A 13,349-nucleotide genomic window follows, 5' to 3' on the forward strand; every position below is an offset into this window, starting at 1 on the left:
GTTCAACCTTGTGGTGCCTCTACTCTGTACCATGAGAATCTAAGCTTAAGGAGAGAAACGCTTTTTGCGGGAATTTTGCGAGTTTACAACTTCAACAGACAGGATTATCCAATATTTTCTAAACCTTAATTAATGTGTGCCTGTGGATTTCAAAAGGCGGGTTAAGGCCGAAAATCTACATGATCTGCATTCAGCGTCGCCCAATAATGAATAATATGAACAAGGCAATTTAAAAGTCATTACTCAGTCGCGATACCGAGTCAGCAATGCTGTGCATGCGCGATGCTGTGAACAATAAATAACATTGGAATATTCTCTGATGGTATTCAGTCTGTCTTACCAACCCACCATACCTTTTCTATTGTCTACATCTTTCAAATATGAAGGTCTCTTCTCTTTTCATTACAGCAGCTCTTGCTATTGCATCAGCAGATGCATGCGCTAGTTACAAGCATTGCTGGTATGATTCATGTGTTTCTACTCTACCCGTACCAAACTAGTTACTAACATTCTGAAGGTGTGTGAGAGACAACTTCAACTACCAAGGGAAGATTCAAAACAATGTCCCCTGGGATGAGGACACCGTGAAAGCCTGTGAAGCAAACGGTGGTGGAGGAACTTCCGGATATTACGGGCAGAACTTCAAAGAATGCTACCGATACGTGAAGCGTACATGGCGTCTGGATGGTGCCATCAACAACTGTGACTTCAGCAACGTAAGTAAAGCTGGTAGACGATGTTACGAAGAGATACTTACTTGGAAACACAGGACTGCGCCGCCGCCGGCAAACTTGCTGGTGTTACCAGCCGTGGCCTTTGCCGTAACAAGATTTCAGGAGTACATACTTAGAATCCCTACAGAAGGATTAGGGTACTAGAGACGATTGCATAATGAAGATTTACGGTTGAATAAAATACCTTGTCCATAAATGTAAGCAAGTATGATGGAATTTTGCCAACTACACGTTATGAGACCTAGTTGGACCTCCTTGAACTCGCGTGAGGATAACCACGATGGCATTGCCAACCAACCCAGAGACTGATGCCCAGTGCCCCATGCCGTCTTTTTTAGAGCAAATAGAGACATCGGGGTGAGAATCGTTGACTGGTGAAGGGCCAAAAAGAAGATTAGCAGACATAGTGGCGCGATTTCCTTGCCAATCATGCGCTGATCAATCACCACAATTCCGTGTTAGAGCGTTGGTTCTATGTATTCGACATAACTTAAAAAAAAGAAAAAAAGAGAAACTGGTCGTTCTACCTATGTCATACAAAAGTTAAGGTACTCAGCGATAGTTATGATGGGTTAACCAAGTTCTATCATGTATACTTTATCATTTCCCCTTACATCGTAGCTAATGCAGAAATCATATCATTCATAACATGGGAGTGTTATGGCAAGATATAAGCCAGAAACAAATAGTATCAATCCTAAGTCTTCTAAGCATGGAGGGCTACCTGACACAAAACCTCGGCCGACCTGACTTTTCCATTCTTGCAACCGGGAACGTTACATCTCTCCAATTTTCCATGTCTGTTTCTAAATCTAGTTGACTCCTTACATTCCCAGCATTGTTCATACCGAGCAATATCGCCAGGAGTAGAAAACGGCCTCATACACTGTACGCCAATCTGTTGTCCATATGCTGGATTCCGATTCCGACTTCTTGATGGACTCTGTCTTTTGACTGGAGCTTGATTTTTGCTCGGGTTTGGTGGTATCGTCCGGCTCTGATTACCCGAAGGTTTGCTCTTGGATCCAGAAAAGACGTATTAGAAACGCGCAGAAGTACCGCAGCTTGTAATCCAATTTCTCATCCTGAAGAACCCATATCGCTTATGCTAGAATTGAAACCTCAAGGCGAATAAGGCTATGCTCTTAGGGCGAAAAAATCATGAAATGTTTGACGAGAGATACAGACAGCCTGCAATAGTCTGCTTTCCTAGTAGCAGACATTTTGAAAGTACCTTAGAATAGGAAGTGACTAGCTATTTATAGTCCCTAGTACCCATCTCAAAGCAGCGACTTCATGTTCATGGGTTGCTATTGCAATGGTAGCCTCGGTTGATATGACTTTCATTGCCTCAACAGAGTAATTGATAAATCAGCAAATGCCCAACCGAAAATCTGGGCGAATGACGAGAAGGATTCCAGCCCGCTTATCGTGTTTTAATTCCATGCGCCAATTTGGGAACTCTAAGAGGCCTGCGCCGTAGCTCAACATATGATTAGATTTGATTGGAGAGCCTGATTTATCCCACCGTTTCAAATTCATTTGGCCGTCTTATGGCGGTCGAAAACGTCGTCCGTGTCTCTGCTGCCTGGCGATAACCCTTGTATGAACCATTTCTTGCAATGAGCATTGAGATGAACTACCATTATGCTTCGTTTGACGGGGTATCTCGTTGAATTATACGTTACAGTGCATCTCGAATGCTCATCCTTGACAACATGCCTCAGCCATGTTCGATAGTCCATAATCCTTCATGGCCATTGCCCCCACCCAAGCCCCCAATCTGCGTACGCGAAATCCTTGGCCTGCATTCCAAGTGAGTCATGGTTTGGCTGTAAGCAAAGGAGTCGAGGGCAGGTCCCCGCCAAACTTCTGTTTACTTAGAAGATAACAAGCTGCTACTTCAACTTTCTTCATAGCTATTCTGCGAAACAGCAACCGTATGATTCACTATTGCCAGCTTTCTTGTACAGGCCTAAGCACTCTTGAAAGTGTGAGACTTGAGTTTTGGCCCAAATTTGGTCTGGCGAAATGTCACTTTGCGACGCGTGCAAGGCTTTTGATCTAGCAAATCTCCTCGACGACGACGGGGAGCTTCAAGACGTCACATTACATAAATCGATCCTCAACCTGAACTTAAACTCGTCTATTTGCGATCTTTGCAAGTTATTCTGGGAGTCGATTGCCAATCAAATCAGCCCTGAGAACTTAGCCGCAATTCGCAATGAGAGCTGGGATCTGGGCCCGCCGGTCGTCGTTATTCGAGGGGCTCGATATGTAGACGAAAACTGGGAGGAAGGTGGGATTTATGAGGCCAAGATACGATGTGATAGTCTCCGTGCGTATGGCTATTTCAGCTTTTATCCTGCGGTAGGACCCATGGACTCCGTAATGAACATAGGCGATATCATCCTGGCCCGTCATATCAGGCCGCCGGGTGAACACCTGGGTCTCCTGCAAAAATGGGTTTCCGACTGCGATGAAAATCACCCAGGTTGCCATCGTGGACTAAATCAGTTGCCAACTCGCGTTGTCGATGTTGGAGCCGATGAAGGAAGAGACCCACGACTAATAGAAACATTTGGCCGATTTGATCGTTATATGACCTTGAGTCATTGTTGGGGAACTCATCCCATAATCCGGACGACAACTGACACGATAAGCGATCATTTCAAGACTCTGCCTCTCTCTAAACTTCCGAAGACTTTTCGGGATGCGATACTCGTAACGAGAGCCGTGGGCATACAGTATCTGTGGATCGACTCTCTCTGTATCATTCAGGACTCGAAGACTGATTGGGAGCTCGAAAGCGCCAAGATGGGGTCTTACTACGCCTCCTCATATGTTACCATTGCTGCCTCGGCTTCTCGCGATTCGACTGGCGGGTGTTTTGTTGCACGAGATGAATCTACCCACGTCCCGTTGATGTACACACAGCCCGGAACGGACAAACCCGTTCAGGTCATGATTCGACCACGTCCAGGAAACTTCATCCACCTCGGCCAAAGGCCATTACATACACGGGCGTGGGTTCTTCAAGAGAAAATTCTCTCCGCTCGTATGATCAACTTCGATGTTGACCAGTTGCTTTGGCAGTGCCAGCAATCACAGTTAGCAGAAGACGGTATTCCTTACGACTGGGATCTTCCAAGCCATATGGAAAAAGACCGCACCTTCAATGAGTTAAATATTTCGAACGATATCGCAAACAATCAGGCTATGTTTTCCAAGTTTGAGTCTGAATGGTACAAAATGGCCGGGGGATACGTTGAACGAGGCATAACAAAATCTTCCGACAAACTGCCAGCCCTTTCAGGACTTGCCAAAGTTGTGAAAGATAAGACGGGTGGAGAGTATGTCGCAGGTCTTTGGAAGAAGGATCTTGGGCTTGGATTACTTTGGTCTCGGTGGAAATCATGGCTTTCGCCTCCCGCTGAAGGATACCGTGCACCAAGCTGGAGTTGGGCAGCTCTTGAGGGAGCAATCTCTTTCAATGTTCCAATATCGATTGGTTCGAACACTTACGAAGTTGTTCTGGAAGACATCGAAACAGACATTACGCCGTGCGGCCTAGACCCAGATGGGACCATCGAGTCTGGCTGGCTTGTTGTGACAGGCAAGGTCAGAACCTTTGATCGGCGCATGAACCCAAAGGATCCGGGATATCTTTACTATAAAGAACTCAACCTACAGGGCCCTCCTGATGACTACCTTTTGGATAAAGGGGAGGTTGTCGGAAAAGCTAAATTCGACAAAGAGTTTGAGAAGCCTACACCACTATACTGCTTACAAGTAGCAACGTGGTGCAATAATTCAAGTAGGTGGTATGGACTTCTTTTGGAGAGAACTGGGAACGAACAGGAATACTCCCGAGTTGGTATTTGTCATACTGAATACGTACGCAACTATATGTGGTTTGATGATGCTCGCCTAGAGAGGATTAAAATAGTTTAAGGCGGTTGGCAGTCTGAGTATATATAACTGAGTTTGTCTAAAAGTAGCACCTAGTGTTAGCTACCAGAGAAAGCTTTCGTGCTTTTCTAACTTATGTTTATCTACTATGTTCAAGCCTGAAACATAATCGCCAGTTCATAGAGTATTGTGGCAGGATCTCGTATAAAAGTGGTCGTCGACAACATCAAGAAAGTTACTCTAGGTGTGTGACTAATTGAGTTTCATGAAGTAAGAGAGGATGTTCTATCTCACCTAATCATAATAGCTGGTTCTTAAATTCAGTAGTCCCCTTGTAGTTCCATTAGCGTTCTCTTCACAAGTAAATACTAACAGGTGTAGGAAGTGGTCTCTTGCACTGATCATATATCTATTTATCCTATGCCAGATTCGGGCTCGTTGGAGTCTCATAGCCAGAATCTCGAGTTCAATGCACCACGCTGCGGGCCTGAACAGAGTGAAAAGAAAGCTTTTAACTTTAATCAACCAAGAAGGTCGTTGGTTGTCTTTTATGCCAGTTTCACGTGTTTTGTGAGTAATTATTATTTGAAATAGATCTACTGGGCGCCCCTGGGAAGTTTAACCCACCGTCCTAATTGTAAGCGAAGCCAAACACTCCCTAGAACGAAAGAAAATCGACGAAATCTCCCCAATACCTCTACCAGGCCCACGTAGAGGCCATGACCCGACCACAAGATTGAGCCTAGCATTTACATGTTAGTTTTTTAGAACGAGTGATACAATTACACTAAGATGTATACGTCTATATCTATTCACTGACACAGGAAGTTGCTCTATATGATTCCCCCTGTTTGATTGCCGTGTGCTTAGTTTGTTACACGAATTAATGGCAGTCCAACTTCCACCCGCTCATGGGACCGCATAAAACCTTTTGCTGGTATTTCATGGTTGTCATAGCGTTGTTGTTGCGCAGGTGGTTGTACGTGAAAGCAACCGCGTCTTGCGGGGTGTGCAGATTATAAGTGGCGGTGCATTTGAGATCCTTCACATCCCACCACCCTGCCTTAAGGTCTAGCTCATCTCTTCTGTGTTCCATAGCCCACCTAATATCGCCGGAAGTCAGGAAGCTTCCCGCGTTGAAACCAGCACACAACATGCGGTATGGCTTCACGGTTGCTCCAATTGTAGCCGGTTCAGGAGCCGGCGCCGCGAGCGTGCCAACAGCCAGGCTAGTTGCCGAAAGAGTAAGAGCGGAGAGAACTAATGTGGTAAGCGGAGGTATTGTCAGCAAATAGTGCGCTACTTACGCTTCATAGTGGCAGTCAGGATAGACAAACTTGGAGTAAAGTGGGAAGAATTAACAGTTCTACGGCTGCACTGACACTAAACAGGAGACGAACAAGAGGGGTTTTGGTATTTATACTACTCAGTGGGAACCACTCGAGAAATCAGAGTGGAGATTTTCCCTTTGTGTCTAAGCCTTGAGAGATACTGAAATGTCTAACTTATTATGAGCGTATCGGACCAGGCCACCTGGGCAGATAATTCGCATTTGCAACTAGAATTTAATATAAAAGAGAGGTTGATAGAACACTTAATTAATAAAGGTGGGACTTCCTATAGTGCGGATATTACCGCGAGTATAAAAAAGTCCCCAGGTGTCTAAGTTTAAAAGTAGTTACAAATTGAATATGATATGCTTTAGTACGTTGTTGACATTTCTGAAATGGACCAAGTCCCGATATCAAACTTGCATACGATAATGTCTGCCTATTATTGTTTCTTTTTCTTAATCATATCAGAAAGTCAAGTCGAATCTACACACAGTAGAAAGTAGGCTCTCCGGTACTAGTGCCTGATCCAGTGGAAGCAGACTAGCAGTGCTGATTCCATTTGGAATTCGATTAATTCAGCAGAAATACTAAGGGGCATCCCCCCAAAAAGCTTAATTTCGCGTGCTCACGGTGTTATGCTCGTCACAGAGTTCGATACCCCACTACTTTCAACAACACTAGATCTTTTCCAGGCTAGTTTGTGAGCATTTTTGATTCCAAACCAACCCCCATACTTGCCAATAGTCGAAAGGTTCCCAAAGAATCTCGGAGAAATTGAGTCGAATTTCACCCGAACTGGAGGCTCTGGACCATGCGGGATTTACATAATCCCAGATCTTCCAGTATAACAAACTCGGCGTATCCCCGCCATTGTGCGTCGTGCATAGTAGTATTCGCGTGTGGTTACAGTAGTTCTCAAGGGGCTTCAGAAGTGACCGTATCTTCTTCCGATGAGAACCTTTAGTCTATCTGGTTCCTAAGTATCGAGGTTGACATGAACCATGTTGGATTTTAATAAAGATTGTTTTGATTATCGTAGGTTGTCAAATCCAAGACCGGGGAAATACAAGGTCGCAATCACCTGTAGCATCGCTGGTATCAACTCAGAAATATCGTGTCTCAAGAGACAAAAAGTCAAACTTCGGAATTACCGAGTTAGCCTAGACTTCCGGAAACACGGGCGGCTAGCAAGCCCATGTAAGAGTCATGAAATTAGCTCTCACTCGCACAGACTGTCAGCTCCACAACCACAACCTAGGTCACTCAAAAACCCGGAAACTCGGCACAACAAAAAAAAGCTAGAATGCGTACGGGTACGTAACACAGCTCAAGGTAGATAGATCTAGTACCTAGGACGACCGCCGGCATTAACTTGCGCACACCTGCTCCTAGCCACTTCACGAAGTGGTCAACACAGCAGACGATATAATTGTGGCCATCGCCGTCGGCATCATTCTCTCATAGCCATTATCAGAGCCCCTCTAGAGTGTTACAGACCACTTAGCGCCAGGGCTTCTCTCTGAACCACCATTATAGGCATAAACCACAGCCATTGATGTGGATGAACACCCACTTTCCAAGGGTACTAGCTGACGTATCCTGCCTCAACGGTTTTATGACCAAATTGTCAAGACTAAACATTAGGGAAGCCAAACGGAGTGTTTTTTTTCTTCGTTTCTTTTTTGAACCTTGGAAGGTTTTGGTACAAAGAACTAGGTGTCATTCCTTCGTTCACATCATGGGTGACATAAAATGTCTTCCAAAGAAAGAAACACACATTACAGTAGCGCTCAGATACTTTTAATGTAAGGCTTTCAAATCGCTACATACCAGTTACAGTCCTGCAGGCACAGCGACTGCTCCCTTTTCTGGCTTCTCATTCTTGACACTGAGAAGCTTCAGCAGAAGATGCATCTGCGGGTTTTGTTCTCCAGTGACCTGTTCCAATCTCTTGATCTCGCTCTCGATTTCATCCTCCAGTTTGTCTAATAATTCCCAGCAAGCATCAAAACTGCCGGCCTCTTGCAAGTACTCGATGATCTGCACTTTACCGACACTTGGCATGAGCCCTTGGCATCCTGTTCTCTGCCGAAAAAGGCCCATGATGCGGTCACGGAACATAGGACTGTTCTCGAGGCAGTGGATGATGAGGTATGAAAACTTGCCTTCATCTAAATCCTCGCACCAACCCTTCTGTGTGCTGTATTCCCGAGAATTAAGGTTGAGGTAGTCATCCCTGACCTGGAAGAACCGGCTGACCATGGAGACCAATGTGTCACAGACGAAGTTCTCTTCATGACGAGGGCTTAGAGATTGCATCATCCGAACCAACATTCTGAAGAGACCCCCCGTCTTCAGATCAATCATACTGAAGTACTGAGCCTCTGTTGGCCATCTCAAGTTGTATTTCCAGTACAGGTCCCAACTTTGGCCGATGTGAAGGTCGTCTAGTTCCTCAAGAACCACCTTCATTAGAGCTGGGTTGCCTGTGGCATGAACCTCCTGTATGACTCGCACATACAAGAAAGTTGCGCTGTTGATTGACTGGGCTTCGCCGAAGATCATGTGGGTGGCCGTCTTACCACGCCGCATGGGTGAATCGTCTTGGATGTCGTCGAGGATCAAGGAAGAGTTGTGAAGCAGATCGATCACATTCTTTACCACTGAGAGCTGAGGTGATGGCACCTGGCACCATTGGTTCATCGCATCAATCAAGGATGTCCTCACGCCTTTAGAAGGCATGCTGCGGACATAATCAATTGGGGCATTGATTGCCGTGTGGTCCAGCTTTGGAACATCGAAGTATGAGTTCTTTTCGAACTCCCGGGGTCCTGGACTCGGGCTCGTGATGTCGGTGCTTTTGCTCGATACTGTATCGCTGGCATCTCGACTGTCTGTCCTTGACTGGTCCAAGGTAGAGCTTGAAATTGTCTCGAAGCTTTGGTCGAGTTTGGCGTCGGTATTTTCAGTTACATAGGATATTTCGACTTGCTTCTCCGGCACGTGGTATCGAGGGGAATTGGCACTCCAGAAACTCACGCCAGCTGCCATTGAGCCTGCAAGCTCCACTCGTTTCCTCAGGTATAAACGTGCTGAAGGAAAGTTGCTGTAAAATTGAGCACGTAGCTGGAGGTACTCGGCTTCGTAAGAAAGGATGAGATCCTTAATTCGCTGCTTGCCCTCCTCGGCAGAGATTCCTTCTTTTCTCATCAAGACTGCAACGGCGTTGGTTAAACTTTCAATCTTCTGGTTTGCCTGAGAGTATTCAATGTCCCAACTCCAGTAGTCGTTGTTAAGCATAGCAGCTTTTTCTGCCGCCCAAACAAGTGGCCGAATGAGTTTCTCTTCTTCATCAGAGAGCTTTTCACCAAGCCCAAATACTGTCTTTGTCCAGTAAATGCTATTCAGGTTAGAGCAATGGCAATAAATGTAGGAGACAAAGCTTACTCAAGACCTGCGCTGTGTCTCCTGAAACCCAGATAATCTTCCATGGTGTCCCATTCCACTCCAGCGGCTAGAGGAGTCCATCCAGCTTTACAACTCTTCGCCAGATCCATCCCAAGCGCCGGATCTATTCTCAAGAAATCAAGCATTACTTGCGCCACAAGCTTCTTTTTCTTCATGAACTCTAGGTCGTGATCACGCTGAGGTGCCTCTCCAATTGTGTCGGTCATTGCTCCTGAGAAACCGACCCACTGCTCTTGGGCAATTTTGTCGTTTTCAACCTCTTCGGTTGCATCTAGGTTTTATGATCAGCAAGCCTTTGGACAAAAGAAAGATGAGAGACTACCAACCGTCAATCAAGAAGAACAGGTCTGTAAGATATGATATAGAATCCAGGCGCTCGGGAATAGTTTCACAGTAAATGAGTGAACAAAAGCTTCCTACCGGAGAGAAAGAAACTCTGTTGGTGTCTATTTTTCGATTCCCAGTATGCTCCGCCCAGTCTTTGAGCACGCGCGAAGAGGCTGCGTTCGCGATGTCGTCTCGGTTGTTGATTCTCACTGGCAAAGTTGTAAAGCAGCCAGTTTCCCTGACCCTCTCGGGATCAATTGGAGTAGAGTAGTTCCACATTTGTTCCATAATGGTAAAAGTTGGATGACAGTATGAAGACGCTATTGATTTGGGAACGGACGATAGGGTTAAAGTTATACCTTTATTCGGCGCAACAGCTCTGCAAGATCAGCATCTGATCCTTTTTGCATCCAAGGTTCTTTTTTATAAGGATAACGACTTACTGGACATAAAGCTATGTTGGGTAGCGGATATTTGCTCTTTGCTGCTGTTTGGCTGTTTCCATCCTGGACGCGATCGGATATCAAGGCATTCTTTCCAGCATTCACCTCTGACTCATGTATCAAACAACACCATGTACGCGATTTTCATGATTGAAGATCAACCCAATTTTGGATGCATCCGTTTATGACTCGCGACTCTCACGTTTACTATTAGCAGGAATATTACTCGCTGTTTTCTCGACCTGCGTCCTACCGCATGGATTTATCCTATGGGATAGGGAGAACGGAAGTCATCCCGTAAACACAACCCGCTGCAACTCCGGAAATTTTCGCAAAGGGCTCCGCGAAGTTGTGAGCACGAATGGAGATCAAGGCATTTTACGAAGCAATCCTACATAGCCTATGACTCGTGTCTGCTCATCACGACCCTCAACGCTCATAACACACTGTCGGGGAGAAAGCTTACCTTGTCCCATGAGGTAAAAATGTGCGACAGGAAGTATTTGAAGTGGATGGTTACATTGGATCAGACATGATTATCATTTTTCTAATCAACCGCAAATTTATGGTTGTCGGCAAGTAGAAAAGAAATGGAGATATCATGCATAATTTTTTTCATTGCCGCTTACTCTTGTCCAATGCGCAAGAATATTCGACAAGTAAATTGCAAAGTATTCTAATCAAATCCATAGACGATAGGGGTTAGATATGACTGTACTTCAAATGAAAGTGTGCGTGGTCGAAAGGTATTGTTCTATTGGCCGTTGTGTGCGCAGTGCCCTCAGTTCTTCACGCACCCTAGGTTCCGGCACTTTACTCAAGGTAATGAACGGATTCTTATGGCTATATTGACATGGGCAACGGGCGCAAGATGCCGATATGCCCCACTAGGCCCGTCTTTACAACTTGATCGGCAGATGGCCCCTATCTAAGGTAGTACGTGAGCTTCGAAAAGTTTAGGCCAGAGTAAGAGTGGGTGTGAGTGGCTAGAAGTCCACGACTCACGCGAACTTCATCTACCATGGGTCCCTGCGTATCCAAAAATGGATGTCCAAATTGAAGACAACGTACGCTAGCATGGTCAAAATTTATCTGCTGCAGGATGACGGCGTGCAAGCTACATATGGACCGCAGTGACCTCTTGCCTGGTAGCACACAGAACAAGACGCTTGAAGGTCTAGCCGTGTGCATAAGATGGGAATGATACCAACTTGGCCTCTGGTCCTGTTTGCTGTGAGTATTTCCTTTGTTACCGAAATACCATTTCTGATAAGATACAGTTCGTGGCATATAGGCTGGCCATTGTTCTCTACAACCTTTGTATACATCCGTTGAGAAATGTTCCGGGCCCGTGGTACTATGCTGTTTCATGGCTTCCAAAATTTTATCGCCAAGTCTACAAGGCTGATTATTGGAGACATGCGAAATATCTCCATGAAAAGTATGGTCCTGTTGTAAGAGTTGGGCCAAACGAACTCTCCTTTTGCTCGCCCCAAGCTTTAGAAGAGATATACGGCGTTAAAACTCGGGGAAAGCTCGAGTTTCCCAAAGATGCAGTTTTCTACGATGTACGGCATACCCCTCTCAATGACTCCATGATCTCCGCCGACAAGCCTACGCATCGCGCGCTGCGTCATCAAGTGGCTCCTGCCTTCTCAGAAAAAGCTCTCAAGTCGCAAGAACCTATCATTCAGAGGTACGCCGACATGTTTATTTCAGAGCTGCGCGACAGAATCAATCAAGACGTTGACATTGTTGACTGGGTCACGTTTGCTACGGCTGATGTGATGGCTGATTTGTCGACCGGCGAATCACTGTACTGCCTGGAGAAGGGCGAGATGGATCCCTTTGTTGATATGATCTTGCATGTATCTCCCTTCATTGGTCTGCTGCAGCTTTTCAACAGGCTGCCGCTGACCAAGTTTCTTTACAAGATGGTGTCCTCTCAGAAAGGCTTGAAGACCTGGCTTGAGACCGTAGACATCGTCGCGCAAAAAGCGGAGAAACGAGAGAAGATGGGCAACGATCGTCCGGATTTCATGACCATGATCTGGACTGAGAACGACGACCGAGAATCGTGGACTAGGGACAAAATCATCAACTTCGCTCAGCTTCTCTTCTTTGCCGGTAGTGAAACTTCAGCGACCACCCTGTCCGTGGTAACGTTCTATCTCCTGACTAATCCACATGCATATGAGAAGCTGGTCGATGAGGTTCGGTCGATCGAGCATGATGATGAGATCACATTTGCAAGATTGGCGTCAATGGACTATCTGACGGCCTGCATTGATGAAGGAATGCGTATGCGTCCAGTTGTTGCAGCAGTTATTCCACGTGTCGGTCCTCCTGGCGGAGCTACAGTTGACGGTTACTTTGTTCCGGAAGGGGTGAGTGCTCGGTGCCGCGAATTTGTAGATCACGGATTACTGACACACATAGACTACTGTTGGTGTTCCGCAGTGGGCAACACATCACATGGACTCCAATTTCTCCGAGCACACGTCATACTTGCCCGAGAGATGGCTGAAGTCCTCCGTTGATGATCCACGTTTCGCCGCAGATCAGAAAGGAGCTTTCCAACCTTTCTCGAAAGGCCCCAGAAACTGCTTGGGCAAAGGGTTAGACCGCCGTTACTTATGAAGACTTCAGAAAACTGACGTTTAGCGAAACAGATTTGCGTATGGTATGATGCGTATGTTTCTGGCAAAACTTATTTGGCACTTTGACCTGGAACTCAAGCCCGAGGACCGTGATTGGGATGTGAGACCAAGCTTCAATTCTGTTGTATTTTGGGCCAAACCCAAGATGCATGTAAGACTGAAGCCGGTTAAGAGGTAAAAACTTTTGGGGTCTCGGTCCTGGGACCATCTTGTATGAAGTGTTTATGAGAAACTATTACCGTTGATTTCTATCTCAACCAATATCCCTACATAGACACCAGCCACGGTAGTTGTGCTCTTTAAGCTTACCGCCATAACATCTTTACTAGCTTCAATTCTTCCTGCATGTGTGGTATTTATGTGCGTCTTGATAATACGAAACTTTCCAATTGAGGACTTGAACTTTCTCGTTTTCATCACCGCGTGCAGAACTTATGAGCTCGGTCCCACATTACCTCTATTACTGCCTTA

General features: G+C 45.8%; 5 protein-coding genes across 5 annotated transcripts; 3 read left to right on the plus strand and 2 right to left on the minus strand.

Annotated features, from left to right (window-relative positions):
- Positions 1 to 380: 380 nt before the first annotated feature.
- CTRU02_207769 (uncharacterized protein) lies at positions 381 to 850 on the plus strand (the record flags this gene model as incomplete). Its single annotated transcript, XM_036727372.1, has 3 exons — positions 381 to 460; positions 518 to 716; positions 770 to 850. 3 exons carry the CDS (start codon positions 381 to 383, stop codon positions 848 to 850), a joined length of 360 nt encoding a protein of 119 aa, XP_036580738.1.
- A 1,915-nt stretch (positions 851 to 2,765) lies between these two features.
- On the plus strand, positions 2,766 to 4,688 carry CTRU02_207770 (heterokaryon incompatibility protein; the record flags this gene model as incomplete). The annotated part of the gene is made up of 1 exon (XM_036727371.1): positions 2,766 to 4,688. The coding sequence occupies one exon, from the start codon at positions 2,766 to 2,768 to the stop codon at positions 4,686 to 4,688; it is 1,923 nt and encodes a 640-aa protein (XP_036580737.1).
- Positions 4,689 to 5,529: 841 nt separating this feature from the next.
- CTRU02_207771 (uncharacterized protein) lies at positions 5,530 to 5,960 on the minus strand (the record flags this gene model as incomplete). Its single annotated transcript, XM_036727370.1, has 2 exons — positions 5,530 to 5,906; positions 5,954 to 5,960. 2 exons carry the CDS (start codon positions 5,958 to 5,960, stop codon positions 5,530 to 5,532), a joined length of 384 nt encoding a protein of 127 aa, XP_036580736.1.
- A 1,853-nt stretch (positions 5,961 to 7,813) lies between these two features.
- Positions 7,814 to 10,225, minus strand: CTRU02_207772 (geranylgeranyl pyrophosphate synthase; the record flags this gene model as incomplete). Its single annotated transcript, XM_036727369.2, has 4 exons — positions 7,814 to 9,380; positions 9,428 to 9,719; positions 9,775 to 10,095; positions 10,219 to 10,225. 4 exons carry the CDS (start codon positions 10,223 to 10,225, stop codon positions 7,814 to 7,816), a joined length of 2,187 nt encoding a protein of 728 aa, XP_036580735.2.
- Positions 10,226 to 11,498: 1,273 nt separating this feature from the next.
- CTRU02_207773 (Isotrichodermin C-15 hydroxylase 14) lies at positions 11,499 to 13,056 on the plus strand (the record flags this gene model as incomplete). The annotated part of the gene is made up of 3 exons (XM_070204962.1): positions 11,499 to 12,605; positions 12,658 to 12,836; positions 12,891 to 13,056. Coding segments are annotated over 3 exons (1,452 nt in total), but the record flags the coding sequence as incomplete, so codon positions are not given.
- Positions 13,057 to 13,349: the final 293 nt, after the last annotated feature.

This window comes from Colletotrichum truncatum, assembly GCF_014235925.2.
Source record: "Colletotrichum truncatum strain CMES1059 chromosome Unknown Contig_0004, whole genome shotgun sequence".
Taxonomy (NCBI): Eukaryota; Fungi; Ascomycota; class Sordariomycetes; order Glomerellales; family Glomerellaceae; genus Colletotrichum; species Colletotrichum truncatum.